Below are 27,194 nucleotides of genomic sequence, written 5' to 3' on the forward strand. Positions count from 1 at the left end.
CATGCAGACCATTGATTTTCTGTCCTTAAACTCAACATATTAGAACCCAGATGCATCCCATAATCAGTTGGATTGCACTGTTTCCCCTTGTATCAGATTTGTAGTGGATTAATTTTGAATAATTTATTCTGTTTGTTTCTAAAAGCAGAACAGATGCCTGGCATTTTGGAATGCAAGTGAGAAAGTAGACAATGATATTACATCCACAGTTTCCAAGCAACTTTTTTGCCAATATGTTGCTTGTACCATTGCACTTTGGTTTGGTTCTATTGCCGTTATAACAATGCTACTTACTTGGGAGCGATAGGAGGTTTCATAAGAACAGTTTGTATTTAAAGTCCAGATGGTTTATTTCAGTCCTCATAAACCACATCACAGAAAAACTTAAATATGGCCTTTGTACGGCATAAAGTAAAACATAAAGTAATGAGTCCATACATTTGTGCTGATTAGCCTAAGGTACCGTCACATTAAGCGACGCTGCAGCGATCCAGACAACGATCCCGATCGCTGCAGCGTCGCTGTGTGGTCGCTGGAGAGCTGTCACACAGACAGCTCTCCAGCGACCAACGATGCCGGTCCCCTGGTAACCAGGGTAAACATCGGGTTACCAGCGTAAACGAAAAAAAAACAAACAGTACATACTTACATTCCGCTGTCTGTCCCCTGGCGCTGTGCTTCTCTGCACTGACTGTGAGCGCCAGCCGGAAAGCACAGCGGAGAGCTTTCCGGCTGGCCGGCGCTCACAGTGCAGAGAAGCACAGCGCCGGAGGACAGACAGCGGAAGGTAAGTATGTAGTGTTTGTTTTTTTTTACGTTTACGCTGGTAACCAGGGTAAACATCGGGTTACTAAGCGCGGCCCTGCCGATTCAGCGATGTCTGCGGGAGATCCAGCAACTAAATAAAGTTCTGGACTTTCTGCACAGACCAACGATGGCACAGCAGGATCCTGATCGCTGCTGACTGTCAAACCCAACGATATCGCTAGCCAGGACGCTGCAACGCCATGGATCGCTAGCGATATCGTTGAGTGTGACGGTACCTTTAGAGTCCAGCTTCTTTGTCCTTTAGCAAAGGACTCAATCTAGGAGATCTGCACTCCTCCAAACACACAAACATGTCTGAGACAAACAAGTCTCATTTTTCAAAGTGAACCACTCATGGGGTAGAGAAATGGTGAGCAGCCATCTCTCCCAACTCTTTAGCTGCTGACAATCAAACTGTCATGGCTGATTAACCCCTTTTGGTCTTATACATGTTAAAGTATTACTCCAGGATAATCTCCCATCCACTAGATGTCCTACATCCATCTTACACCGTGTATAATCACTGCATCAACTGTGTTGTTACATGGGACTGCAGGTTTCATATACATTGTGTGTGCTCAAAGAGTTATATCACTGTGTTACATACAAGTGCAGATGACATCTACTACATTGTTCTCGGAGAGTTATCACTATCTGTGATGTTACATAGTACTGCAGGTAACATCTACTACATTATCTGTACTTAGTTATCACTGTGTTATCTGTTATGTTACATGGGACTGCAGGTAGCATCTACTACATTATCTGTGCTCATTTATTACTGTGTTATCTGTGGTGATACATAGGCCTGTAGTTGACTACTACATTATCACATCACATCACAATCCTTGGACTGGTAGTCGGGTTTCCTGACCTGAGCATGACAGTTGCATAGAAACATATGCTGTCACGCTAAGGTCAGGAGAGCCGACGGCCAGTCCGTGGATTGTGAGGTGACCATTAATATGGTAGTCTGATTTCACCCTAACGGGATTATGACTAAGGGGCCTACTCAGATGTGCCTAACCCCATGCTCAACCCCTAGCTTCGCATCTGCCACAATCAACAAGTTGTCACCTATTCCATAGATAGGTGATTTCTTGTTTTGACCAGATAACCCATCATGGGTAGCATCTTCTGTATCTATTGTTAAGCTCACGCATTAAGCTCAGCATTGTACTTTTTAGTTCTAACAGTGTTTGCAGGAAAATGTGACCTGGATCCGTTATCTCCCAAAAACAGGGATTTGTCCAAAGCCTAAAAATTTGTCATATGCTGTGCCCAATGCTGACAAAGAAGTCTACGAGGAAGGAGACAATGTCACATATTCCTGTTTACCCAATTATAACTGCATCTTAGCCTTAACTAATGTTTCAACCTGTGGAGAAAATTAAACATGGTCAACATTTTAGAAGGTCTTCTGTAAAAGTAATTAATATTTATTTATTATATGGTACAGTAAAATACAGTACAGGTCATTTATTGCCCAGTTTAGACAGGTCGACCAGAATACTATGCACACAGAACGATCATTAATATGATCATTTTGCATGCATAGAATAGACGCCATTTTATTGATAGCCCATAGCCTGTTTATAAAGGACAACTCAACAAAAAAGCCTTTTGTTCATTCTTCTGATGGGTGCTGCCCTAGTTAGACAACTGATGGTTGAGAATGAGTGTTCCTACGAACACTTGTTCCCCAATTATCAGCCTGTCTGTATAGGCCTTCAGTGGCCTACCAACTAACCCTGACTGATGATTCAGAGGGAAAGAAGAATTGGGTGTCGTGGGGATACCGTGACAAAGAGGAGCCAGAAGATCTGGTCTGGTTTCACGAACTCCTACACTGGTTAGAAGAACTTTACCATCGTATTAAACAGTTCAGGATTTTTCCTTGCTAGCATGCAAAGGTTAATCTGTTCAGTTGAAGCTCCTGAGCTTTCCTACTTGGCCACTCCCCTTTGCTATATATACTCGCCTCTAGCACTTCAGGATTTCCAGTGTTCCTTTTTACTGCCTGGTTCTGGAGTTATAGGTGTAGTTTGTGGTCGGAGTTGGCATTTCAAGATTGTTCAGGAGATTGTTGCTTGGAGTCTTGTCTGTGTGTACATCCTCATCCTCTCCTATTTTGTTTTTCCTTCCTTAAACTCCTGTGTCCCACTCTGTTGTGTGGTGTGTGAATTTTGTATGGCTTGTATTTTCATTTATTTCTGTCCAATCTTGTTTGTCTGGTTAGTTTGTTACTATACACTTCAGCTTCCCACTACCCTGGGTGGAGCAGAGGACAGAAAAGGGTTCATATAGGTGCATAGCAAGGCATGGGAACCCAGCCTCTCCACCTTCAGGAGTAATCTGGGGGACAGGGATAACCTAGTGTGCCCCTAGTTCTTGGGACCTAGTTAGCGCTCATAGTCCCAACACCATCCATCAGAAGGTCAATTTTCCCTGCATGAGTTAAAAGTCCCTTTCAGGGGGGAGGAGGGAGCAGATGGGTCAGGAGCTAAAGAGGAGAACGATTCATGTAGGGACAAGAGACTTCCTGTTTCTACACAGAGTAGAGAAAAGAGAAGAATTTGCTGAGTAGAACGTCAAAATGAGCAACTGTAAGTGCACAGTGCTATATAATATGATGATTGCAATATATTAAGAGGCTAAAACTTTGATAGGAGTGCTTCTTTAAGTAAAAGAGAGTGGTCAATATTCCAACATTTCCAAAACTACTAAATAAGCATTCTGCGTAGCTAAAGGGAGACGAGTACACTAATTTGTTATACAATAAACTTGGGTTGTTTTATGTTACCAAATTGCTGTAATATTTTGAGAATTATTTAGAGACATCTGAACTCGTCTGTTTTTTTCTCCTCAAAATAGGGATTTGTCCAAATCCTCAAAATTTGTCATATGCTATACCCAGTCCTGAAAAAGAGTCCTATGTAGAAGGAGACAACATCACATATTCTTGTTTATCGACTTATCAGTACATCCCCGGGTCAAATAATGTTTCCTCCTGTGGAGATGATGGACAATGGTCAACGTTTCAGAAGGTCTTCTGTAAAAGTAAAGATTTTCCATGGGGGATGGGTACACTAATTTGTTAAACAATATACTTCTGTTGTTTCATGTTACAAAATTGCAGTCAAATTTTGAGAATTATTTAGCGACATCTCAACTGGTCTGTGTTTTTCTCCCCAAAATAGGGATTTGTCCAAATCCTCAAAATTTGTCATATGCTGTGCCGAGTCCTGAAAAAGAGTCCTATGTAGAAGGAGACAACATCACATATTCTTGTTTATCGACTTATCAGTACATCCCTGGGTCAAATAATGTTTCCTCCTGTGGAGATGATGGAAAATGGTCAACGTTTCCGAAGGTCTTCTGTAAAAGTAAAGATATTCCATCCCATTGCTGATTATTGGTCATTCAGTACAGTAGTTATCAGAGGTGGGAAAAGGGTTTTGGCATAAAAACATATATAAAAGCATATAATCATTTCATGCTTGATACAAAGTCTAAAAGAATTATGGTCTAAAGATTATCTATAAGGTTAGATTCAATATGGCTAGTGTTGCGACCCTTATTAAAAATTTGAAGACTCTACGTGCATTTTGTGAACACTTCCCTAATGATAATTGTGAAAAAAAGGATTATACATGTTATGATGGATCCTTTTGTAACCCCAGGAAGCTTTCACCAGAAGTGTCATACAGCAGCTAACTCCCTTGCTGCATAAAGAACACATGCGTGCTCAGTTCAACTAAGCATGAATTTGTATGAGAAGATTGGGAGAAATGAAGCAGAATGCTCGAAAATGGGGATTTGTCAGAATTCTTATGTTATGACATCACCTAGCCACGAAGCCTAGTAGAAGGCCCATGCTTCCTTTTCAGCGGTCTCATTATCATTACAGGCATGATTTAAATAACAGAGTACACCTTTATATACAATATAAAACACAAGATCATGCTATTCACAAAGGGTGATGGTCACAATATACCTCCCACTCCTCACTGAAAACTCTCCTATGGTAGTTAATGTGTCCACTCCAGATTTTAGCTGTCTGTGGACCATATGGCTACTGTAAATCATATTTTTAAAGGCGAACATAAGCTCGCGCAATAGGTCTGTTCCATAATTATGTACAGAAAATTCTAAAAAAATACACAATCAGAAAATAAAAGCAGATGAAAACTTAGAGCAGTATGTAACCTTTACGTAACAACTTCCTAGAAGAAATGTTAATGTGCATGAAAGAGGGATGACTGTATATGTTGCTATCGGATTTGCATTATTTGGTATCACACATTAATATAAAATAATTTATAACTATTTAATGTTTTTAAGAATTGGATTGTCACATGCCAGATATTCTTCAAAATGGAAAAGTAGAATTTTTGAATACTGTGATTGGATCCAATGCATCTTATAAATGTGAAGAAGGGTAAGTCTGAAAATGCAAATCAGTAACCAAAAGCATAGTATTACACTGTATCATTCAGAAGGTTGGGAGATTTACATGTAAATACCTATTTTGTAAATTAGGTGAATTATGTTAATTAGATGATCTTCACAGTGCTGTGGGAATAAGAAAATTACACCCAGGGAGGGACACAAGTAAAGTAGTTGTATGTTCCAGATGTTGTTAATAGTGCAATGCAATGTCCTGCTTCATTTGGCTACAGCAGAAAAACATTTCAAAGCTGCACATGACTAAAATATTCCATGAACAACACTAATAGGCCGGGATCACACATGCGAGAAACACGTCCGTGTCTCGCATGTGAAACCCAAGCTCTGGCGCCGGCACTCCAGAGCGGAGCGTGCGGCTCCATGTGTTCATATGCGGCCGCAAGCTCCGCTCTGGAGTGCCGGTGCCAGAGCTTGGGTTTCACATGCGAGACACGGACGTGTTTCTCGCATGTGTGATCCCGGCCTTAGGCGTCGGATTCTCCCACTGCACGGGAGAGATCCCAAGTCTTATCTGCCTCTGCGGTCTCCTGTTCAGCTTCGGCCGCTGCTGAGCATAGACGTTGGTCCCAGGCTCGTCTTGCTCAGGCTCATGCTGTTCGTTTGGATACTGCTGGCTGCCTAGCCAAGTCTATGGTAACCAGCAATAGGCAGTGGCGACCGGACGCTCTGGAGTCTAAGTCCAGAAATCACCTAACTGAGCATGTCCATGATGTGGCGTCTTCCTATTGGTGGTCTGACGTCTCCAGGTCTGGTGATGTGGCAGCTCCAGATTGGCCCGGGGACGATGCCTCAGTCAACTGGGCGTGAGTGTTTGGGGGTGGAGCCTTTTGTATAAAAGACTTCCAATGGCGCCCGCGGGCACGCTAGTATCATTTGTGTGTTGCTGTGTGTGGAGACCTTACCATTCTGTCTGTATGTGTCGTATGTCTGCCTAGCTCTGGACTGTACACGTAGGCAGGTAGCTAGCATCAGTGGGGGTAATTAGCCATTTGGCTTAGCATCTGTTACCTACATGTGTGCGATTAGCACAGGAGAGTCTTAGAGCAAGCTCAACCCTAGTCAGAGTCTTGCACTCAGCATCTGTTTAGTTTCTGTGTGCGATTGACATGGTTCAGTTGGAGTGTGAGTTCAGTTTGTGTGCTTATCCTGTGACGTTTAACAGGAGTTAGCTCTTAGTACTCGTTTGTACTGTTCCTTTTCTTTGGAGTAACTGAGCCTTTAGCTCAGCCTCCTGTTCACACTGAGTGGCGTTAACTCCGTGTGCATTTGTAATCGCTCCCTGTATGATCCGTGATTGCTCACTAGCAGTAAGGGCAGTAATGCCCTGATGGTGGCCCTGTTCACATGTGAACTACCACTCTATTTGCCCTAGAGACAAAGGAGATCAGGTTCACATGATTTGCTGGGGTCCTAGTGGTTCTGCGAAAATGTTAGATTTGAGATAATCCCTTAAAAGTTTTTACCTACTTTATGGAGGATTATTGGGGCATAAATCCAGTACTTATATTACATTAACAACCTAATGTTATCTTCATCCTACAGGTACAAGCTGTTTGGAAGTGACACCAGATACTGCTTAGCTGATGAAAAGTGGAATGGGACAGTTCCTTCGTGTAACAGTTAGTAGGGTTTTATCCTAATATGACATTACAGGGTCATATCAGATGAAATAAGACAAATATTTCTAACTTTTATTTACTTTATGTGATGTTTTACTTGTTATCAAAAAACAAGCCCCCAAATAATTTGCCCAACAGTCCTTACTGTGATTTATTGGAATTCATCTACAACAGTATATAGAAACTGGAAAGTGGTAAATAGAATCCCTTACACTCAAGAGTTTTGATAAAACTTTCATTTTATAGATAAATCAGTAGACACAAATTTTTAAATAAATAATCGCAGTTCTTGGTGCTACTTGTGTCCTATTGAGCACATCTGGGATGTCATTGGTCTTCAGTTACATAGGGAGCTGACAGCTGCAGATCTTGATGATTTGCCCAAGTGCATCCAGCGTGGTAAACATCCTCAGACAACCATTAATAGCCTCATTGAAAGGCCGGCAAGGCATGTAAATGTGTGGCGATCACACTCGATACTGAATAAATCGAGATGGTTTGCAAATGTAAGGCCTCATTTATTAAGGTCAGCATACTTAACGCTTGTCTTCATAATGGGGTATAGTGAAGTCTGATGCTCCTGACTCATGAAGAGGTGCTTCATGAATCTGGAGAGTCTGATGAGTGGAGTGTGCCACACCAGAAATCTTACTCCAGTTAGGGACTTGAGTGAGATTTCTGGAGTAGGGAATGCCACAGCTTGTGATGAATAACATGAGCTGCAGCATTGCGCCTCTGCTGTGCCCCAGCTCCACCCATTTTGGCACAAACAAATATGGGGGATCAAACTATAGCATACCCAATAAACATGAACTGGCAGAAAGAGAAAAAGAAAGCATGCAATGGAGAAGGGATCACCCAATAATGTCAGTATAATTTTTATTAAACATTAGAGCCAAAAATACACATAAAACACTTAAAAAGCCAAAGGGCTAGCACAAATGATAATCAGATAGATCCCTTGTTAGGGCATAAGTCCAACCCATCTGATAAAGATAGAAAATACAATGAAAAAATATATAAACGGGTATCCAACAGGAAAGGTCACAAGTACAGACCCTGTCACAGTAAGACAATATAATAGCAAAAAAAAACTATTGTCAGTTCTTAAGTGCAATGGCAAGATGAAAAAGAAGTATTATTGTAGGTATAAAAAAGCGCCTAAGGAAATATATATACAGTATTTATATATAAATAATGCAGCATTGGAATAAGTAAATCTGTAAGCAGATAAAATGTGAGATCTATAGCACATAAATGAATAGAACCAAAGGAATCATAAGAAGAAATATACCTCAAATATACCTCAAAATGATGCCAACGCTAGCTAAATAATAAGAGCGATATCAAAGCACATTGTGGTAACCTGTATAGAAAAGGAAAGGATGCGTAGATGGGGGAGATGTAGCCCCCATGTATCGTCACAAGACAGGTGGCTTCTTCAGGGGAAAAGTGCAATGAACCAAGGCACATCTGTTTAGTATACAGTATAAAGTATACAGTTGCATGTAGAAGTTTGGGCACCCCTGGTCAAAATTATTGTTATTGTGATGATTTAGCTAAAGTAAATAAATAATAATAAACAACGATCCCACATGAAATATTTATGCACGAGGAGACACCCATTTTGGCAGAGCTGAGAGAAACTGGCGTGAAAACGGCAAAAGCCACAACATTTTGGTGTAACCTTGAGTTGCGCATACATTTTGCAACTTTTCAAAGCTTTTATGTCAAAATTCTGGCATTGAAGCTTTGATCAATTGGGCCCTTAGTTTCCATATTTTCATAATTTCTATAGCATGAAACATGTATATCAATCTCATTATTTCCAAAACTTGGCAAGTTTTCCTTCTTGGTGTTTCAATTTCAATGTTCAAGGGCTGGGGAGAAGGAGAGCCAGCTTGCATTTTGATTGCTTGATCATCTTTAACCCCTTTCTGACCTCGGACGGGATGGTACGTCCAAGGTCAGATCTCCTGCTTTGATGTGGGCTCCGGCAGTAAGCCCGCATCAAAGCCGGGACATGTCAGCTGTTTTGAACAGCTGACATGTGCCCGCAATAGCGGCGGGTGGAATCGCGATTCACCTGCCGCTATTAACTAGTTAAATGCTGCTGTCAAATGCTGACAGCGGCATTTAACTAGTGCTTCCGGCCATCGGGGGTCAGCGATGCGTTGGCATGAAAACCAGAGGTCTCCTTGAGACCTCTATGGTTGTTGATGCCGGATTGCTATGAGCTCCATAGCATAGCAATGCAACAATTCTACTACATCGGAGCGATCTGAGATTCGCTCCTATGTAGCAGAGCCGATCGAGTTGTGCCAGCTTCTAGCCTCCCATGAAAGCTATTGAAGCATGGCAAAAGTAAAAAAATCTGACAAAAAAATGAAAAAATCTAAAAGTTTAAATCACCCCACTTTCGCCCCATTCAAAATAACCCCCCCCCCCCAAAAAAAAAAAATCAAATATACACATATTTGGTATCGCCGAGTTCAGAATCACCTGATCTATCAATAAAAATAAAGGATTAACCTGATCGCTAAACGGCGTAGTGAGAAACAAATTTGAAATGCCAGAATTACGTTTTTTTGGTCACCGCGACATTGCATTAAAAAGCAATAACAGATGATCAAAAGAACGTATCTGCACCAAAATGGTATCATTAAAAACTTGCAAAAAATAAGCCCTCACATGGCCATATTGACGAAAAAATAAAAAAGTTATGGCTCTGGGAAGGAAGGGAGCGAAAAACGAAAACAAAAAAAATGAAAACACCTTGGGTCATGAAGGGGTTAAAAAGAGTGGCATGGGGCAACACATCAAAACATAGAAGCTCATTCCCATTTTTATGATAAAGAAAGATGTATTGTACTTAAAACAGTCAAATTAATAAAAGGCTATGAAGAAAGATTTAGGATTCTGTCTTCAAAAAATTGTCTTTGTTACCCATAGCAACCAATAACCGCAGTTTTAATTTTTCCAGAATATAGTACAAAATAAAAACTGCACTGTGATTGGTTACTATGAACAACAAAGGCATACGTTATTCATAATTTCCATCATGAGTTAATGTTAAAAAGCTCAGCTGGCACATAGCAGATGTTTTTTGCACCCCCACCGGTCAGATATTGATGACCTAAAGATCAATATAAAGATCCCGGGCAACGCCTTCAAGAATTATTTTCCACTTCAGGAAGAACAACAAGTACTGAAAGTGATGACATGGCTCCCACAAAGCCTTAATCTTAACAACATTGAAGCTGTATGTAATTTCATAAAGAGGCAGAACTAGCACAAATCTACATCCATTGAAGATCTGTGGTCAGTTCTCCAAGATGTTTGGGACCTAGAGAAGTTGAAGTTTTAATGCTGTTGTGAAGGCAAAGGCTGGATATATAAAATATTAATTTGATCATTCTCTTTGCATTTTCAAATGCAACCTACTTTGTTTTCTCTTTTTAAATCATAATGACAACCCAAAATATCCAAATGACCCTGATTCTTAGTATCTTGTGTTGCCCCCTCTAACATCAGTGACAGCTTGAAGTCTTTTGTGGTAGTTGTGGATGAGGTTCTTTATTTTCTCTGATGGTAAAGCTGCCCACTCTTCTTGGCAAAAAGCCTCCAGTTCCTGTAAATTCCTGGGCTGTCTAACATGAACTGTGCGCTTGAGATCTCCCCAGTGTGGCTCAATGATATTGAGGTCAAGAGACTGAGATGGCCACTCCTGAACCTTCACTTTGTTCTGTTGTAGCCAATGAGAGGTCGACTTAGCCTTGTGTTTTGGATCATTGTCATGTTGGAACATCCAAGTACGTCCAATGTGCAGCTTCCAGGCTGATGAGTGCAAATTTGCCTTCAGCATTTGTTGATAATGTGCTGCATTCATCTTTCCTTTATCTTTGACCAAGTTTTCTGTGCCTTTGTAGCTCACACATCCCCAAAACATCAGCAGTCTACCTCCGTGCTTTACAGTAGGAATGGTGTTCCTTTCAACATAGGCCTTGTTGACCCCTCTCCAAAAGTAATGTTTATGGTTGTGGCCAAAAAGTTGAATTTTGGTCTCATGACTCCAAATTACCTTGTTCCAGAAGTTTTGAAGCTTGTCTCTGTGCTGTTTTGCATATTGTAGGTTAGATGCTTTGTGGCATTTGCGCAGTAATGGCTTTCATCTGGCGATTTGACCATGCAGCCCATTTTTCTTCAAGTGCCTCCTTATTGTGCATCTTGAAACAGCCAAACAGCAATTCAGAGAGTCATGTATTTCAGCTGATGATATTTGTGGGGTTTTCTTTGCATCACAAACAATTTTCCTGGCATTTATGGACGGCATTTTTGTTGGTCTACTTGACCGTGGTTTTGTTTTTACAAAACCCCTGATTTTACATTTGTTAATCACAGTTTGAACACTGCTGAATGGCATTATCAATTTCTTGGATATCTTTTTGTATCCCTCTCCTGTTTTATACAGTTCAACTACCTTTTCCCATAGATCCGTTGACAATTCTTTTGCTTTCCCCATGACTCACAATCCAGAAACGTCAGTGGCTGGATGAAAGATGTAAGAGTCTGTCTGGATCCCAGAAACTCACTCAGCTTCTATGCACACACTGATTACAAGCAAACAGGTCACAGGTGAGGATGTTACCTTTTTTTTTTTATCAGATAGATTTTTATTATCCGCAAAGAATAAACAATCAGAATATTTCTCATGACAATGTTTCATAATGTTTCATTAAACATTTACAGATAACTTTTTCCCCCCGACCCAGAGCCCCCCCACCCCGCCCAACCCCAGAGACCTCAGCCAGAGCCACCCCACTTCCCATCATCATACAAACATTTGAATAAACATCCGTTATATTTCCATTGAATACTAGGTTCCCTATATTCTCATTTATCATCCTAATTCAAGTCCATCCACGGTTGCCACAGCTTGTGGAAGATGTCCAGCTTATTCCTTTTGGTGTAGATACTTTTCTCCAAAGTAAGTATATGCTCCGCTTGCTTAAGAAAGTCTCTTCTTGTTGGAGGTTCCTCTCTAATCCAAAATTTGGCGATCAATTTCCTAGCAATGAATAACAATCGTGCAATAGCTATTTTAAACATGTTGTCCGTAACAATTTCCTCCACATATCCCAATATGCAAGTCAGTGGAACCCTAGGGACAGAACATCCATACACCAGTTCAATACGATTTAAAACAACTATCCAGAAGGAGGACAGTCTAGGGCACTGCCACATCATATGCAATATCCCCGCCTGGGATTGTGAGCACCGAGGGCATTCCGAGTTCTGCCTAAGCCCAGCCTTGAACAACCTGTCAGGGGTTCTATAGGCCCTATGGATTACGAATAACTGTGATAGCCTGCCTGGTTCACTCATTGATATCTTGGGCACATATTCTAGGACCGACTCCCATCTATCATTGTCAATTATTCCCAATTCAGCTTCCCATTTCCCTTTGGCTCGGATGGGATATTTTTCCAGGAAAGAAAAAAGTAGAAACCCATATATTTCTGAAATCGCCCCCTTCGTGCAGCTATTCTTAAGGATATAGTCGAGCATGAGATCAATCTGTACCACTATGGCTCCCCTTTTATTCTGTGCCTGATAAGCATGAGAGATACGATTATACTGGAACAATTCAGACCGTGGCAACTGAAATTCTTCCTGCAACTCCTCAAATGTTTTAAGTCTGCCCTGACTTATCAGCTGCCCCAGCCGTTTAATACCTGCTGCAGACCAAAAGTGAAAACCCTCCCTCTGCCTAAATTCCGGTAGATAAATGTTGTCCCAAATAGGCGAGAATCTGGTGAACCCACTCACTTCCCTAATGAGTTTGACTTTTTCCCATACTCTGTGAATTAATTTGATAGTGCACCCCTGTGAACCCATTTTTTTGAATTGTCCTCCCTCCAAACTGTCACTCAAAACGTCTGCCTGTAGTAAGAACCTCAAGCTATTAGGTATTTGCACACTCCCTGCCTCCTCCCCCCATCCTTTGAGATGTTGACACTGTGCTGCTAAGAAGTATAGCCATGGATTAGGAAGTGCAAGACCCCCCTCTGTTTTGGCCCTCTGAAGTATCTCCTGTTTAAACCTAGGACTCTTTCCTCCCCATATTAGTTCCCCAAACAAAGACCTAATCTTACGGAATCTAGTAACATAGTAACATAGTAACATAGTTAGTAAGGCCGAAAAAAGACATTTGTCCATCCAGTTCAGCCTATATTCCATCATAATAAATCCCCAGATCTACGTCCTTCTACAGAACCTAATTGTATGATACAATATTGTTCTGCTCCAGGAAGACATCCAGGCCTCTCTTGAACCCCTCGACTGAGTTCGCCATCACCACCTCCTCAGGCAAGCAATTCCAGATTCTCACTGCCCTAACAGTAAAGAATCCTCTTCTATGTTGGTGGAAAAACCTTCTCTCCTCCAGACGCAAAGAATGCCCCCTTGTGCCCGTCACCTTCCTTGGTATAAACAGATCCTCAGCGAGATATTTGTATTGTCCCCTTATATACTTATACATGGTTATTAGATCGCCCCTCAGTCGTCTTTTTTCTAGACTAAATAATCCTAATTTCGCTAATCTATCTGGGTATTGTAGTTCTCCCATCCCCTTTATTAATTTTGTTGCCCTCCTTTGTACTCTCTCTAGTTCCATTATATCCTTCCTGCACTGTGTAATCCAAATGGGAGAGTTATGTAGCACGTACAACAACTGTGGCATTACAATCATCTTTAAGAGGTTCACCCTACCAACCACCGATAAATGTAATTTGTTCCATGCCGCAATCTTGGTTCGAATTTTCTGCATTAATGGATTTAAATTCAGTTCCTCAAAGGTAGTTAGAGGAAGAGCAATCTGAATACCCAAATATTTGAATTTTTGAACAATCTTTAATTTTGTGGTTATCGCCCTCTCTCCACTGCCAATACTGTCCCCCTCAATCAACATACAAGACTTATCCCAGTTTATTGTGAGACCCGAAAGCCGACCAAACTTCTCAATCAAAGCAACCGCATTGCACAGGGACCTTTCAGAATCCTCCAGGAACAACAAAATATCGTCAGCATATAATGCAATTTTGTCTTCCCTCCTACCATAGATGAAACCTCTGACCTCCTGAGCACCTCTTATTTTAGCCGCTAACGGCTCCACGGCCAGAGCGAAGAGCAACGGGGACAGCGGACACCCCTGTCTGGTACCCCTAAACAGCGGGAAACTCTCTGACAAATTATTATTAACTCTAATTTTTGCCGTTGGGAACGAGTACAGCAACTTAACCCAGGAGATGAATTTTGGACCAAACCCCAGGCGATCCAGTACCGACCACAAGTAACTCCACTCCACACAATCAAAGGCCTTGTGGGCATCTAAAGACACCACAACTCTTTTTCCGGCATTGTCTGCAGGAATTTGCATATTTAAAAATAGCCTTCTCAAGTTAATTGCCGTGGATTTATTGGGCATAAAGCCAGACTGGTCTGGGTGAATCAATTTATCGATCACTTGGGACAGCCTGTTCGCCAGGGCCTTCGCCAAAATCTTTATGTCAGCCGTTAGAAGTGAAATTGGTCTATACGACTCCGGCTGTTGAGGATCTTTATCAGCTTTAGGAATAACCACCACAATGGCCTCTCTCATTGATGGAGGCAGCACTCCCCTCTCCAACGACTCAGAGAACACTCGCTCCAATTTGGGCATTAACTCTGCATTAAGAATTTTATAAACCTCTACTGGGATACCGTCCGTCCCCGGAGCCTTGCCCCCCGCCATATCCGCCAAAGCCGCCTTCAATTCTTCCTCCCCAAGCGGTCTATCCATCCACTCCCTTTCCTCTCTACCTAGTCTGGGTAAGTCAACCTCTTTCAGATATCTATTCATTTCCTCAGGACTTTTATCCACCCTAGAGAATATAATTTACTATAAAATCTCCGAAAAACGTCTAAAATTTTCCCCCCCTGAGTAACCGTTTTACCTTCCTCTGTTCTTATGGAGTATACATGTGAAGAATCCCACTGCGCAGAAACCACCACCGAGAGCAAATGTCCTACCTTCTCTCCCTCAGAATAAAATGTTTCCTTTTGAAAGGCTCTCAACCTATCTGCCCTACGCATATGGAGTTCATCGACCGCTACCTGAGCCGCCCTCATACGAAGTTGCGCTTCTCTTGAATTCTGAGAGGCCAGTGTCTCTTCCGCCACCCTCAGCTCCTCCATCACTGCATTGTCTTGAATTTTAGACTTAGTTTTATGTCTCGAGATGTCCCGGAATAAAATTCCTCTCAGGTATGCCTTCATGGTGTCCCACACTACAAGATTCCCCGCACTCCCTTCATTAATCCTGAAAAACTCCCCGGGTTCAGTTCCCACCTGTTCCATATCCAAATACTGTAGCCAGGAGGGGTGAAATTTCCATCCCAACCCCATCAGACCACTCTTCCCAGTCATTTGTACCGAGACCAGTACTGGGCTATGGTCCGATATTACTCTAGGCCTATACTCCACCTCATGTATTAGATTATTCACCCCCCCATTTCCCAAAGCCACATCAATGCGAGATAAAGATCCGTATGTTGCTGAATAACATGAGTAGGCATATGTCCTAGGATTACCCACCTGCCACAAATCTATCCATCCTATTTCTCTTAGATAATTTCCAAAAGGAGTAGAGTTCCCTTCACTTCTCAACTCCGCATGTCTACCCTTGTCCCAGTGATCATTAGATATATTGTTCACATCCCCCACTATAAGGAGGGGTACCCCATCCCACCTACCCGTAATTTCCAGAATCTCCTGTATCTTTTTCTTGGAATATGGTGGTGGAATATAAATTGACACAATACAAATTAACCTGTTAAATATCTTGCATACTAAAAACACAAATTGGCCGTCTTTATCGGTGGTTAACTCAACCTCTTCAAACGGAACACTAACGTGTATCAAAATTGACACACCTCTGGCATAATTTGAGAACGTTGAGTGATACGCCTTTCTCACCCATCTCTTCTGTAGAATAGCAACCTTTTCCTTCACTAGGTGAGTTTCCTGCAGACATATCACTGAAGGCCTCTGTTTCAGTACATATTGGAAAATAGCTGTTCTTTTAGTAGCATTTGCAAGGCCCCTAACATTCCAACTTAGGATTTTAACCTCCCCACCCATTGTAGCTTATAGAAACAATGAATGAGTTCAAGCTCCCTAAGGTCTCAACCCCAACTCCCACCCCCTCCCTCCTCCCCGCCCCCATCCCCAATTCCCAACTGAAATAACTCTCCATCTCTCCCCTCTCTTAAGCCCACCCAACTCCTCTCTACTCTTAGAATATCAAAATAAACTCTCCCTCTCAATTTGAGATCTGGGAACGCTGTTTCACAGCCTAACGATAAAAACTCTGCGTTCCTTCAGCTCCCCCGCCCACCATAGCCAAAATGCAAATTCTGTTGCGCCGCCGAACACAACCTGATGATATCAATATACCATAAAGTCACAGTATAAGTACCAGTTAACTATCAAACCAAACATAACAGTGAAGGGTTAACAATTGCCTCAGTAGCACTTAAATCAGTTTCAGCGGGTCTGCCCCGCTCTGACATGCTTAGAATTGAGATCCAGCCATTGTGACGCCTCCTCTGGATTTTGGAAAAAATGCACCCGATCCAGAGCCACCACCCTTAATTTTGCTGGGTAAATCATTGAATAACGGACATCTAAGTCTCGCAACCTCCTCTTGACCTCTCCAAACTTCATCCGAAGCTTTTGGACCGCCGCAGAGTAATCCGGATAAAGGGAGACCCGATTACCATCAATGGTCAGCTCATCACAATTCCTGGCTTTCCTCAACAAAATGTCTCGGTCCTGATAGTTCAGAATTTTAGCCAAGATAACTCTTGGGGCCGAGCCGGGGGGGAGGGGTCTGGTGGGCACACGGTGCGCTCTTTCAACGGCAAACATCTTAGTAAGGCCATCTCCACCCACAGCGTTTTTTAGCCATGCCTCAATATAAGCCGTGGGGTTGCTCCCTTCCGCCTTTTCTGGGACCCCCACAATCCTTAAGTTGTTCCTGCGGGATCGGTTTTCAAGGTCATCAGTCTTAAACTCCAGATCAGCAATACGTTGAATATACTTTTTTTCCCTGTTTAACAATTCACCAATCCGATCTTCTGCACTCCCAACCGTTTCTTCCACCACTTCCACTCTCTTTTCAACTTTACGCATAGCAGAGTTTAAAGCGACCATCTCTCCCTTTAATTCATCCGCTCGTAGGTTTAGAGCCCCCAGGGCAGACTTACAGTACATCACCACTGAAAATATGTCCTTCAGAGTCGGCTCCTCCATTTCTGGCATGTCAGACTGTGCAGGCAGAACAGCTCCTGCGGCTCTGGTAGGAGATCCCTGGTCTGACCCACTGCACTGTAGCTGAGCCCCTCCTTCCTGCTGTTCTCCGGGGGCACCAGCTGCTCCAGACTTCACACTTCCAGCCTCTGACTGCAGATTTACAGCCTCCTCCGACCTGGCAAATCGCTCCAACTTAGCAATCACATCCATCTTCCTCTGATAAGCCGCGCTTGCCCTCGCCGCCTCCTCTGCAGTCTCGGCGCCATCTTGGGCCTGTGAGCTTCCCGTAGCTGTCAGCTCCTTCTGTCTCCTGCGTGTCATCCTCAGATAAGATTCCGTTCCTTCGGGTCACACCTCGCTCCCCGAGACTATGTGCACTCCTGAGAGTATGATTTGCGTTCGGCGGCGCCTCTAAGGGGTTAATAAGGAGATAATGAAGCGGGAGAGCTCTGTTGCACGTCTGTTCACATCGCCTGCTAGGCCACGCCCCCGAGGATGTTACCTTTAGTAGCCATTCAAACCCATTTGTGTCAACTTCTGTGCATGTTATCAGGCCAAAATCACAAGGGTATGTAAACTTTTGATCATTTGGACGTTTTGGGTTGTCATTATGATCTAAAAAGAGAAAACACAGTAGTTTGACAATAAATGGCTTCACCCAACCACCAACCATGAGTGGAGAAAAAGTTTTGGTGTTATCATTCATATTCTCTGAAAAAAGGCCAAGAAAGAAAAAATTCTGCTGGGCTATGTAAGCTTTTGAGCCCAACTGTATTACAAACACATATGAACACTTAACAATGTGTCCATTTGCATGTCATAATCCAACACATAGTAGTTACATTTCCCCTTAGTGATATAGTTTCATCATTTTACAGTATAGTGATTTTAATTTCTTCTTTCCTTTAGGAACCTGTCCTGAACCTCCAATCTTACACTTTGCAATAATAAATTCAACCACAAACCAAATTGCCCACTTTTACCCACAGTCATCTAAGGTTGTCTATTCTTGTATTTCTGGATTTATACCCAGCTTCTTAGCGCCATTATCTTCCACTTGTCAAAGTGATTTCAAGTGGTCAAAAATCATAGAGTCCTGCATAAGTAAGTATAGCTTTACCAAATATAATCTGATAGTAAATTTATAATATTTATAATCTGAAATAAAGGTGTTGCCAGACAATTAAAAGATGATTTGTTATGTGTCCAGAGCTCACCTCACCAGTTTACCTATCCGGTTTTGTTATTTTGCTTGCCAGTGAGAGAGTGAGAGAACGAGCTCATACACAGATTAATGCGGATTGCAGGCTCATAGTATGTGGATTGTACTATGGTTCTGCAGATTACTTATAAGCCCCTCTATCTCTGCTTTATGGAACTGTATTCTCCCAAAAAATATTAAAGAGGACCTGTCATCAGTCACTGTTGTGCTGATTTAATAGGTACCTTCATTTGAAATATGCAGCCTGGTTATTTTTTATTCACCAGTTGAAGTTTTGGGGCAACAAGCTGTATTTGTATCTAGGCAGACCTGTGGGGTGGAACTGTGGGTCTTCAGCTCTGCTACGGCTCCTCAGCTGCCTCTGGTTTCAGGATCTACACTTTGTTTAACCGCTTAACAACCACTGATGCGCCTTTTAATGGCGGCAGTTAAGGGTACATAAACCACAGCGCCTTAATTAACGACGTTGTGAAAAAAGTGTATAGCGCCCCCCAGAGTTGGATTTTCTCTGGGGTCTCAGTTGCTGGGGGTAGCCAAGACCCCAAAGAACATGATCGGGGTCGGTTTTTACCACCCGTTTTGTGATCGCCGGTAATTAACCATTTACCGGCGACCGCAAAAAAAGACAAACAGTGGCATGTCATTCTCTGTCCTCTGATGCGCACATCAGAGGACAGAGAAATAGGGGGATCGGGGACCCTGTTATGCTTACCGGTGTCACTGGGTCCTCCTGCGTCCACTCCTGGCCACAGGCTTCTTCCTCCAGGAAGAAAATGGTGGCCGCATGTGCAAAGCGCCCACCGTGATCTGCCGGCCGGCAGAGGAAAATTCTTCCTCTTGTTTTATTTTGGTCACTGTGAGATCCTATCACAGTGATCAAAATAAAAAAAATAGTAAATAACACCCCCATCACCCCCTTAGTTAGAAATACATACATTTTTTTATTTTATTATTTTTTCCTATTTTCCAATTAGGGTTAGGGCTAGGGTTAGGGTTAGGGTTGGGGCTAAAGTTAGGGTTAGGGTTGGGGCTAAAGTTAGGGTTAGGGCTAGGGTTAGGGTTGGTGCTAAAGTTAGGGTTGGGGCTAAAGTTAGGGTTAGAGTTAGGGTTAGGGTTGGTGCTAAAGTTAGGGTTAGGGTTGGGGCTAAAATTATGGTTAGGGCTAAGGTTGGGGCTAAAGTTAGGGCTAGGGTTAGGGTTGGTGCTAAAGTTAGGGTTGGGGCTAAAGTTAGGGTTAGGGTTGGTGCTAAAGTTAGGGCTAGAGTTAGGGCTAGGGTTAGGGCTAGGGTTAGGGTTGGGGCTAAAGTTAGGGTTAGGGTTGGGGCTAAAGTTAGGGTTAGGATTGGGGCTAAAGTTAGGGTTATAGTTGAGAATAGGGTTAGGGTTGGGATTAGGGTTTGAATTAGGGTTGGTATTAGGGTTATGGTTGGCATTAGGGTTACATCTGGGATTAGTCTTAGGTTTGGGATTAGGGTTAAGGTTAGGGTTGGGGTTAGGGTTAGGTTTGAGGTTAGGGTTGAGATTATGATTGGGGTGTGTTGGGCTTAGGGATTTGATTAGGGTTAGGGTTGGGAGAATAGGTTTATGGTTAGGGTTGGGATTAGGGTTAGGGGTGTTTTGGGGTTAGGGTTTGATTAAGGTTATGGATTGGGTTGGGATTAGGGTTAGGGGTGTGTTGGGGTTACGACTGGAGTTAGAATTGGAGGGTTTCCACTGTTTAGATACATCAGGGGGTCTCCAAACGCGACAGCCAATTTTGCGCTCAAAAAGTCAAATGGTGCTCTGTTGTGAATTCCGTTCTTGGGCTCCCTCCGGTGGTTGTAAATGGCACTTTTGTGAATTCTGCCCTTGGGCTCCCTCTGGTGGTTTTGAGTGGTACTGCCGCTCCTTGGGTTTAGCTTTAGCAGCTGCTTTCACTAATCGTCTCTCCTGGCTCTGCTATTTAACTTGGCTCTAGTCTTCAGCCTATGCCACTTGTCAATGTTCTCTGGCTGGATTCACATCTCTGCTTGGATTCTCCTGGTTTCCTGACCAGTTCTGCAAAGATAAGTTCTGGCTTTGCTCATTTCAGTCCACATGTTGTGGACTTATTGTTCTGTGCATTCTATTTTTGTCCAGCTTGTCATTATGGATTTTTTCTGTTAGCTGGAAGCTCTGGGAAGCAGATTTACCCTCCACACCTTTAGTCAGGTGTGGAGATTTTGTAAACTCTGTGTGGATTGTTTTGTAGTTTTTATACTGACCGCACAGTATCCTTTCCTGTCCTATCTATCAAGCTAGACTGGCCTCCTATGCTAAAATCTGATTTCATCTCTGCGTATGTTATTTTCCCCTCCTCTCACCGTCAATATTTGTGGGGGGGCTATCTTTCCTTTGGGGATTTTCTCTGAGGCAAGATAGGTTTCCTGTTTCCATCTTTAGGGGAAGTTAGATCTTAGGCTGTGCCGAGGGGTCTAGGGAGCGTCAGGTACCCCCCACGGCTTTTTTTAGTTGCGCTGCTAGGTTCAGGGTTTCCGGTCAGTACAGATACCACCTCCTTCAGAGCTTGTCTCATGTTGTTCCTAAACCACCAGATCATAACAGTACAAGTGGCCAAAAATGAATTAAATGTATCTCAAAAGAAGGAAAAGAAAGTTCTGAACCATTTTTTTTTCTGTGCTTTGGTTTGTCTTTTTTTTTTCCTCTTGATATCTGGGTGGTTCAGGATATATGTTTTGGCATGGATGTTCAGGGTTTGTTTTCTCGTGTGGATCAACTTGCTGCAAGAGTACAGAGTATCCAGGACTATGTTGTCCAGACTCCGGCTTTAGAGCCCAGAATTCCTACTCCTGATTTGTTTTTTGGGGACAGATCCAAGTTTTTGAACTTTAAAAATAACTGCAAATTGTTTTTTGCTTTGAAACCCCGTTCTTCAGGTGATCCCATTCAGCAGGTGAAAATCATCATATCCTTGCTGCGTGGTGATCCGCAAGACTGGGCTTTTTCTCTTGAAACAGGGAATCCGGCATTATTGAATGTAGATGCATTTTTTCAAGCGCTCGGATTATTGTATGACGAACCTAACTCTGTAGAGCATGCTGAGAAAACACTGTTGGCCCTGTGTCAAGGTCAGGAAGCAGCAGAGTTATACTGCCAGAAATTTAGAAAATGGTCTGTGCTCACTAAATGGAATGAAGAGGCTCTGGCTGCTATTTTCAGAAAAGGTCTTTCTAAAACCCTTAAAGATGTTATGGTGGGCTTTCCTACGCCTGCCGGTTTGAACGAATCTATGTCTCTAGCCATTCAGATTGATCGGCGTCTGCGCGAGCGCAGAGCTGTGCACCATATGGCAGTATCCTCTGAGCATAGTCCTGAACCTATGCAATGTGATAGGATTTTGACTAGGATAGAACGGCAGGAATTCAGACGTCAGAATAGGCTGTGTTTTTACTGTGGTGATTCTGCTCATGTTATCTCTGATTGCCTTAAGCGTACTAAGAGAGTCGCTAGGTCTGTTACCATTAGTACGATACAGCCTAAATTTCTCTTATCTGTGACCCTGATTGTCGTCCTTTTCTGTCATGGCATTTGTGGATTCAGGCGCTGCCCTGAACTTAATGGACTTAGAATTCGCCAGGCGCTGTGGTTTTTTCTTGCAGCCTTTGCAGAGCCCTATTCCTTTGAGGGGCATTGATGCTACACCCTTGGCTAAGGATAAACCTCAGTACTGGACACAGATGACTATGTACATGGCTCCTGCACATCAGGAAGATTGCCGTTTTCTGGTGTTGCATAACCTGCATGATGTTGTTCTGCTGGGATTTCCATGGTTACAGGAACATAATCCGGTGCTGGATTGGAAAACTATGTCTGTGACTAGTTGGGGTTGTCAAGGGGTACATAGTGACGTTCCTTTGATGTCAATTTCCTCTTCCCCCTCTTCTGAGGTCCCTGAGTTTTTGTCGGATTTCCAGGATGTATTTGATGAGCCCAAGTCCAGTTCCCTTCCTCCACATAGGGACTGTGATTGTGCTATTAACTTGATTCCTGGTTGTAAGTTCCCTAAGGGCCGACTTTTCAATCTGTCTGTGCCAGAGCATGCCGCCATGCGGAGCTATGTTAAGGAATCTTTGGAGAAAGGGCATATTTGGCCGTCTTCGTCACCATTGGGAGCGGGTTTCTTTTTTGTTGCCAAGAGGGATGGCTCCTTGAGACCCTGTATTGATTATCGTCTTCTTAATAAGATCACGGTCAAATTCAAATTCCAGTACCCCTTGCCTTTGCTTACTGATTTGTTTGCTCAGATTAAAGGGGCTAGTTGGTTTACTAAGATTGACCTCCGAGGGGCATATAATCTTGTTCGTATTAAACAGGGTGACGAATGGAAAACTGCATTTAATACGCCCGAAGGCCATTTTGAATACCTTGTGATGCCATTCGGGCTCTCTAATGTTCCATCTGTGTTCCAGTCTTTCATGCATGATATTTTCCGCAATTATCTTGATAAATTCATGGTCGTATATTTGGATGATATTTTTTCCAATGATTGGGAGTCTCATGTGAAGCAGGTCAGGATGGTGTTCCAGATCCTTCGTGATAATGCTTTATTTGTGAAGGGGTCTAAGTGCCTATTCGGAGTTCAGAAGGTCTCTTTTTTGGGTTTTGTTTTTTCTCCCTCGTCTATAGAAATGGATCCTGTTAAGGTCCAAGCTATTCATGACTGGATCCAACCCACATCTGTGAAGGGTCTTCAAAAATTTTTGGGCTTTGCTAATTTCTATCGCCGTTTCATTGCCAACTTTTCCAGTGTGGTTAAGCCCCTTACTGATTTGACGAAGAAGGGCGCTGATGTGACGAATTGGTCCTCTGAGGCTGTTGAGGCCTTTCAAGAGCTTAAACGCCGATTTACTTCTGCCCCTGTTTTGCATCAGCCGGATGTTTCTCTTCCTTTTCAGGTTGAGGTCGACGCTTCTGAGATTGGGGCAGGGGCCGTCTTGTCTCAGAGGGAGTCTGATGGTTCTTTGATGAAACCGTGTGCTTTTTTTCCAGAAAGTTTTCGCCTGCGGAACGCAATTATGATGTCGGCAATCGGGAGTTGTTGGCTATGGCCGCCGTCACACATGCGAGTTTTACGGACGTAAGAGCGCAGAATCTACGTCCGTAAAACTCGCAAAAAATACGGCACAATTATTCTCTATGCCCCTGCTCCTATTTGCCGTATTTTACTGATCAGTATTATACGGCTTTCTACGGCCGTACAAAATCGCAGCATGCTGCGTTTGTCACCGTACTGCGCAAGAAATATGCCAATGAAAGTCTATGGAAGCGTGAAAAATACGGATTACACACGGACAAGCAGTGTGACTTGCGAGAAATACGCAGCGCTGTTAGAGAGAAAAGCCGGTAATTCAGTGCGGTGTACAGTAAAATCACACTGACAGCTTCCAGTCCAATAGATATAATAAATGTGTACACATAGAATAGGTATATATATATATATATGTCAGTGAGACACATATATGTATATATATTAATATTTATTCCAGCGCTATACAGCTTGAAAGCCGGTAATTCAAATACCGGCTTTTTCTTTCTCCTTCATAAAACCCGACATGATTTGAGACATGGTTTACATACAGTAAACCATGTCTTCTCTCCATTTTTTTTGCAGATTCCACACTACTAATGTCAGTAGTGTGTATCTGCAAAATTTGGCCGTTCTAGCTCTTAAAATAAAGGGTTAACTTGCGGAAAAAATTGGTGTGGGCTCCCGCGCAATTTTCTCCGCCAGAGTAGTAAAGCCAGTGACTGAGGGCAGATATTAATAGCCTGGAGAGGGTCCACGGTTATTGGCCCCCCCCTGGCTAAAAATATCTGCCCCCAGCCACCCCAGAACAGGCACATCTGGAAGATGCGCCTATTCTGGCACTTGGCCACTCTCTTCCCATTCCCGTGTAGCGGTGGGATATGGGGTAATGAAGGGTTAATGCCACCTTGCTATTGTAAGGTGACATTAAGCCTAATTAATAATGGAGAGGCGTCAATTATGACACCTATCCATTATTAATCCAATTGTAGTGAAGGGTTAAATAAAACACAAACACATTCTTTAAAATTATTTTAATGAAATAAAAACAATGGTTGTTGTAGTATTTTATTCAACGCCCAATCCAGTCACTGAAGACCCTCGTTCTGTGAGTAAAGAAACATAATAAACCAACAATATACTTACCCTCCGCAGATCTGTAACGTCCAACGATGTAAATCCTTCTGAAGGGGTTAAAACATTTTGCAGCAAGGAGCTGTGCTAATGCAGGCTGCTCCTCGCTGCAAAACCCCAGGGAATGAGGCTAAAAATAGATCAATGATCTATATTTAGCATCATTTGCGGTGAGGCGCCCTCTGCTGGCTGTTCATAGATCGTGGGAAATTACCTAGAAAGCTCCCTGGCTCCCTGGGTCCCCATTTTTTTGGGGACTTTTCAGCGTATTACGGCCGTAATATACGGACCGTATTGTTTTACGCTGTGTGTGACGCCGGCCTATGAAGTGGGCGTTTGAGGAATGGCGACATTGGCTTGAGGGAGCTAAACACCGTGTTGTGGTCCTGACGGATCATAAGAATCTGATTTACCTCGAGTCGGCCAAGCGGCTGAATCCTAGACAGGCTCGATGGTCCCTGTTTTTCTCCCGTTTTGATTTTGTGGTCTCGTATCTTCCGGGATCTAAGAATGTTAAGGCTGATGCCCTCTCTAGGAGTTTTTTGCCTGATTCTCCTGGAGTCCTTGAGCCGGTTGGCATTCTTAAGAAGGGGGTGATTCTTTCTGCTATCTCCCCTGATTTGCGCCGGGTGCTTCAGGAATTTCAGGCTGATAGGCCTGACCGCTGTCCTGTGGGGAAGCTGTTTGTTCCTGATAGACGGACAAGTAAGGTAATTTCTGAGATTCATTGTTCAGTGTTGGCTGGTCATCCTGGGATTTTTGGTACCAGAGATTTGGTTGCTGGGTCCTTTTGGTGGCCTTCCTTGTCTCGCGATGTGCGTGCTTTTGTGCAGTCCTGTGGGACTTGCGCCCGGGCCAAGCCTTGCTGTTCCCGCGCTAGTGGGTTGCTTTTGCCTTTGCCGGTCCCTGAGAGGCCCTGGACGCATATTTCCATGGATTTTATTTCGGATCTTCCTGTTTCCCAGAAGATGTCTGTTATCTGGGTTGTTTGTGACCGGTTCTCTAAAATGGTCCATTTGGTACCTTTGCCTAAGTTGCCTTCCTCCTCAGATGTGGTTCCATTGTTTTTTCAGCATGTGGTTCGTTTGCATGGCATTCCGGAGAATATTGTGTCTGACAGAGGTTCTCAGTTTGTCTCTAGATTTTGGCGGGCCTTTTATGCTAGGATGGGCATTGATTTGTCTTTTTCTTCGGCGTTTCATCCTCAGACTAATGGCCAAACTGAGCAAACTAATCAGACCTTGGAGACCTATTTGAGATGCTTTGTGTCTGCTGATCAGGATGATTGGGTGTCTTTCTTGCCGTTGGCTAGTTCGGCTACTTTGGTTTCACCTTTCTTTTGTAATTTTGGTTTTCATCCTCGTTTTTCTTCTGGGCAGGTTGAGCCTTCTGATTGTCCTGGTGTTGATTCTGTGGTGGACAGGCTGCAGCAGATTTGGACTCATGTGGTGGACAATTTGACGTTGTCTCAGGAAAGGGCTCAACATTTTGCTAACCGCCGTTGGCGTGTTGGTCCCCGGCTTCGTGTGGGGGATTTGGTTTGGTTGTCTTCTCGTCATGTTCCTATGAAGGTTTCTTCTCCTAAGTTTAAGCCTCGGTTTATTGGTCCTTATAAAATTTCTGAAATTATTAATCCGCTCTCTTTTCGTTTGGCTCTTCCAGCCTCTTTTGCCATTCATAATGTTTTCCATAGATCTTTGTTGCGGAGATATGTGGTGCCCATTGTTCCCTCGGTTGACCCTCCTGCCCCGGTGTTGGTTGAGGGAGAGTTGGAATATGAGGTTGAGAAGATTTTGGATTCTCGTTTTTCGAGGCGGAGGCTCCAGTATCTTGTCAAGTGGAAGTGTTATGGCCAGGAGGATAATTCTTGGGTTGTTGCCTCCGATGTCCATGCTACCGATTTGGTTTGTGCTTTTCACTTGGCTCGTCCTGATCGGCCTGGGGACTCTGGTGAGGGTTCGGTGACCCTTCCTCAAGGGGGGGGGGTACTGTTGTGAATTCCGTTCTTGGGCTCCCTCCGGTGGTTGTAAATGGCACTTTTGTGAATTCTGCCCTTGGGCTCCCTCTGGTGGTTTTGAGTGGTACTGCCGCTCCTTGGGTTTTGGTTTAGCAGCTGCTTTCACTAATCGTCTCTCCTGGCTCTGCTATTTAACCTGGCTCTAGTCTTCAGCCTATGCCACTTGTCAATGTTCTCTGGCTGGATTCACATCTCTGCTTGGATTCTCCTGGTTTCCTGACCAGTTCTGCAAAGATAAGTTCTGGCTTTGCTCATTTCAGTCCACATGTTGTGGACTTATTGTTCTGTGCATTCTATTTTTGTCCAGCTTGTTATTATGGATTTTTTCTGTTAGCTGGAAGCTCTGGGAAGCAGATTTACCCTCCACACCTTTAGTCAGGTGTGGAGATTTTGTAAACTCTGTGTGGATTGTTTTGTAGTTTTTATACTGACCGCACAGTATCCTTTCCTGTCCTATCTATCAAGCTAGACTGGCCTCCTATGCTAAAATCTGATTTAATCTCTGCG

The 27,194-nt window shown here is 43.2% G+C and overlaps 1 protein-coding gene across 2 annotated transcripts in view; it reads left to right on the plus strand.

The window, feature by feature from the left end:
• Nucleotides 1-27,194, plus strand: part of LOC138672018 (complement decay-accelerating factor-like) — a 95,531-nt gene that overhangs the window by 42,333 nt on the left and 26,004 nt on the right. Inside the window, exons 4-8 of one of the 2 annotated variants that reach the window (XM_069760107.1) lie at nt 3,682-3,867; nt 4,008-4,193; nt 5,152-5,248; nt 6,820-6,896; nt 18,159-18,353. In XM_069760107.1, the coding sequence (XP_069616208.1) occupies nt 3,682-3,867; nt 4,008-4,193; nt 5,152-5,248; nt 6,820-6,896; nt 18,159-18,353 (741 nt within the window). The remainder of the gene's footprint in view (nt 1-3,681; nt 3,868-4,007; nt 4,194-5,151; nt 5,249-6,819; nt 6,897-18,158; nt 18,354-27,194) is intronic. The other variant, XM_069760108.1, reaches the window with a different exon arrangement.

The sequence above is a fragment of the Ranitomeya imitator genome, chromosome 3 (assembly GCF_032444005.1).
Source record: "Ranitomeya imitator isolate aRanImi1 chromosome 3, aRanImi1.pri, whole genome shotgun sequence".
In the NCBI taxonomy this organism is placed as follows: Eukaryota; Metazoa; Chordata; class Amphibia; order Anura; family Dendrobatidae; genus Ranitomeya; species Ranitomeya imitator.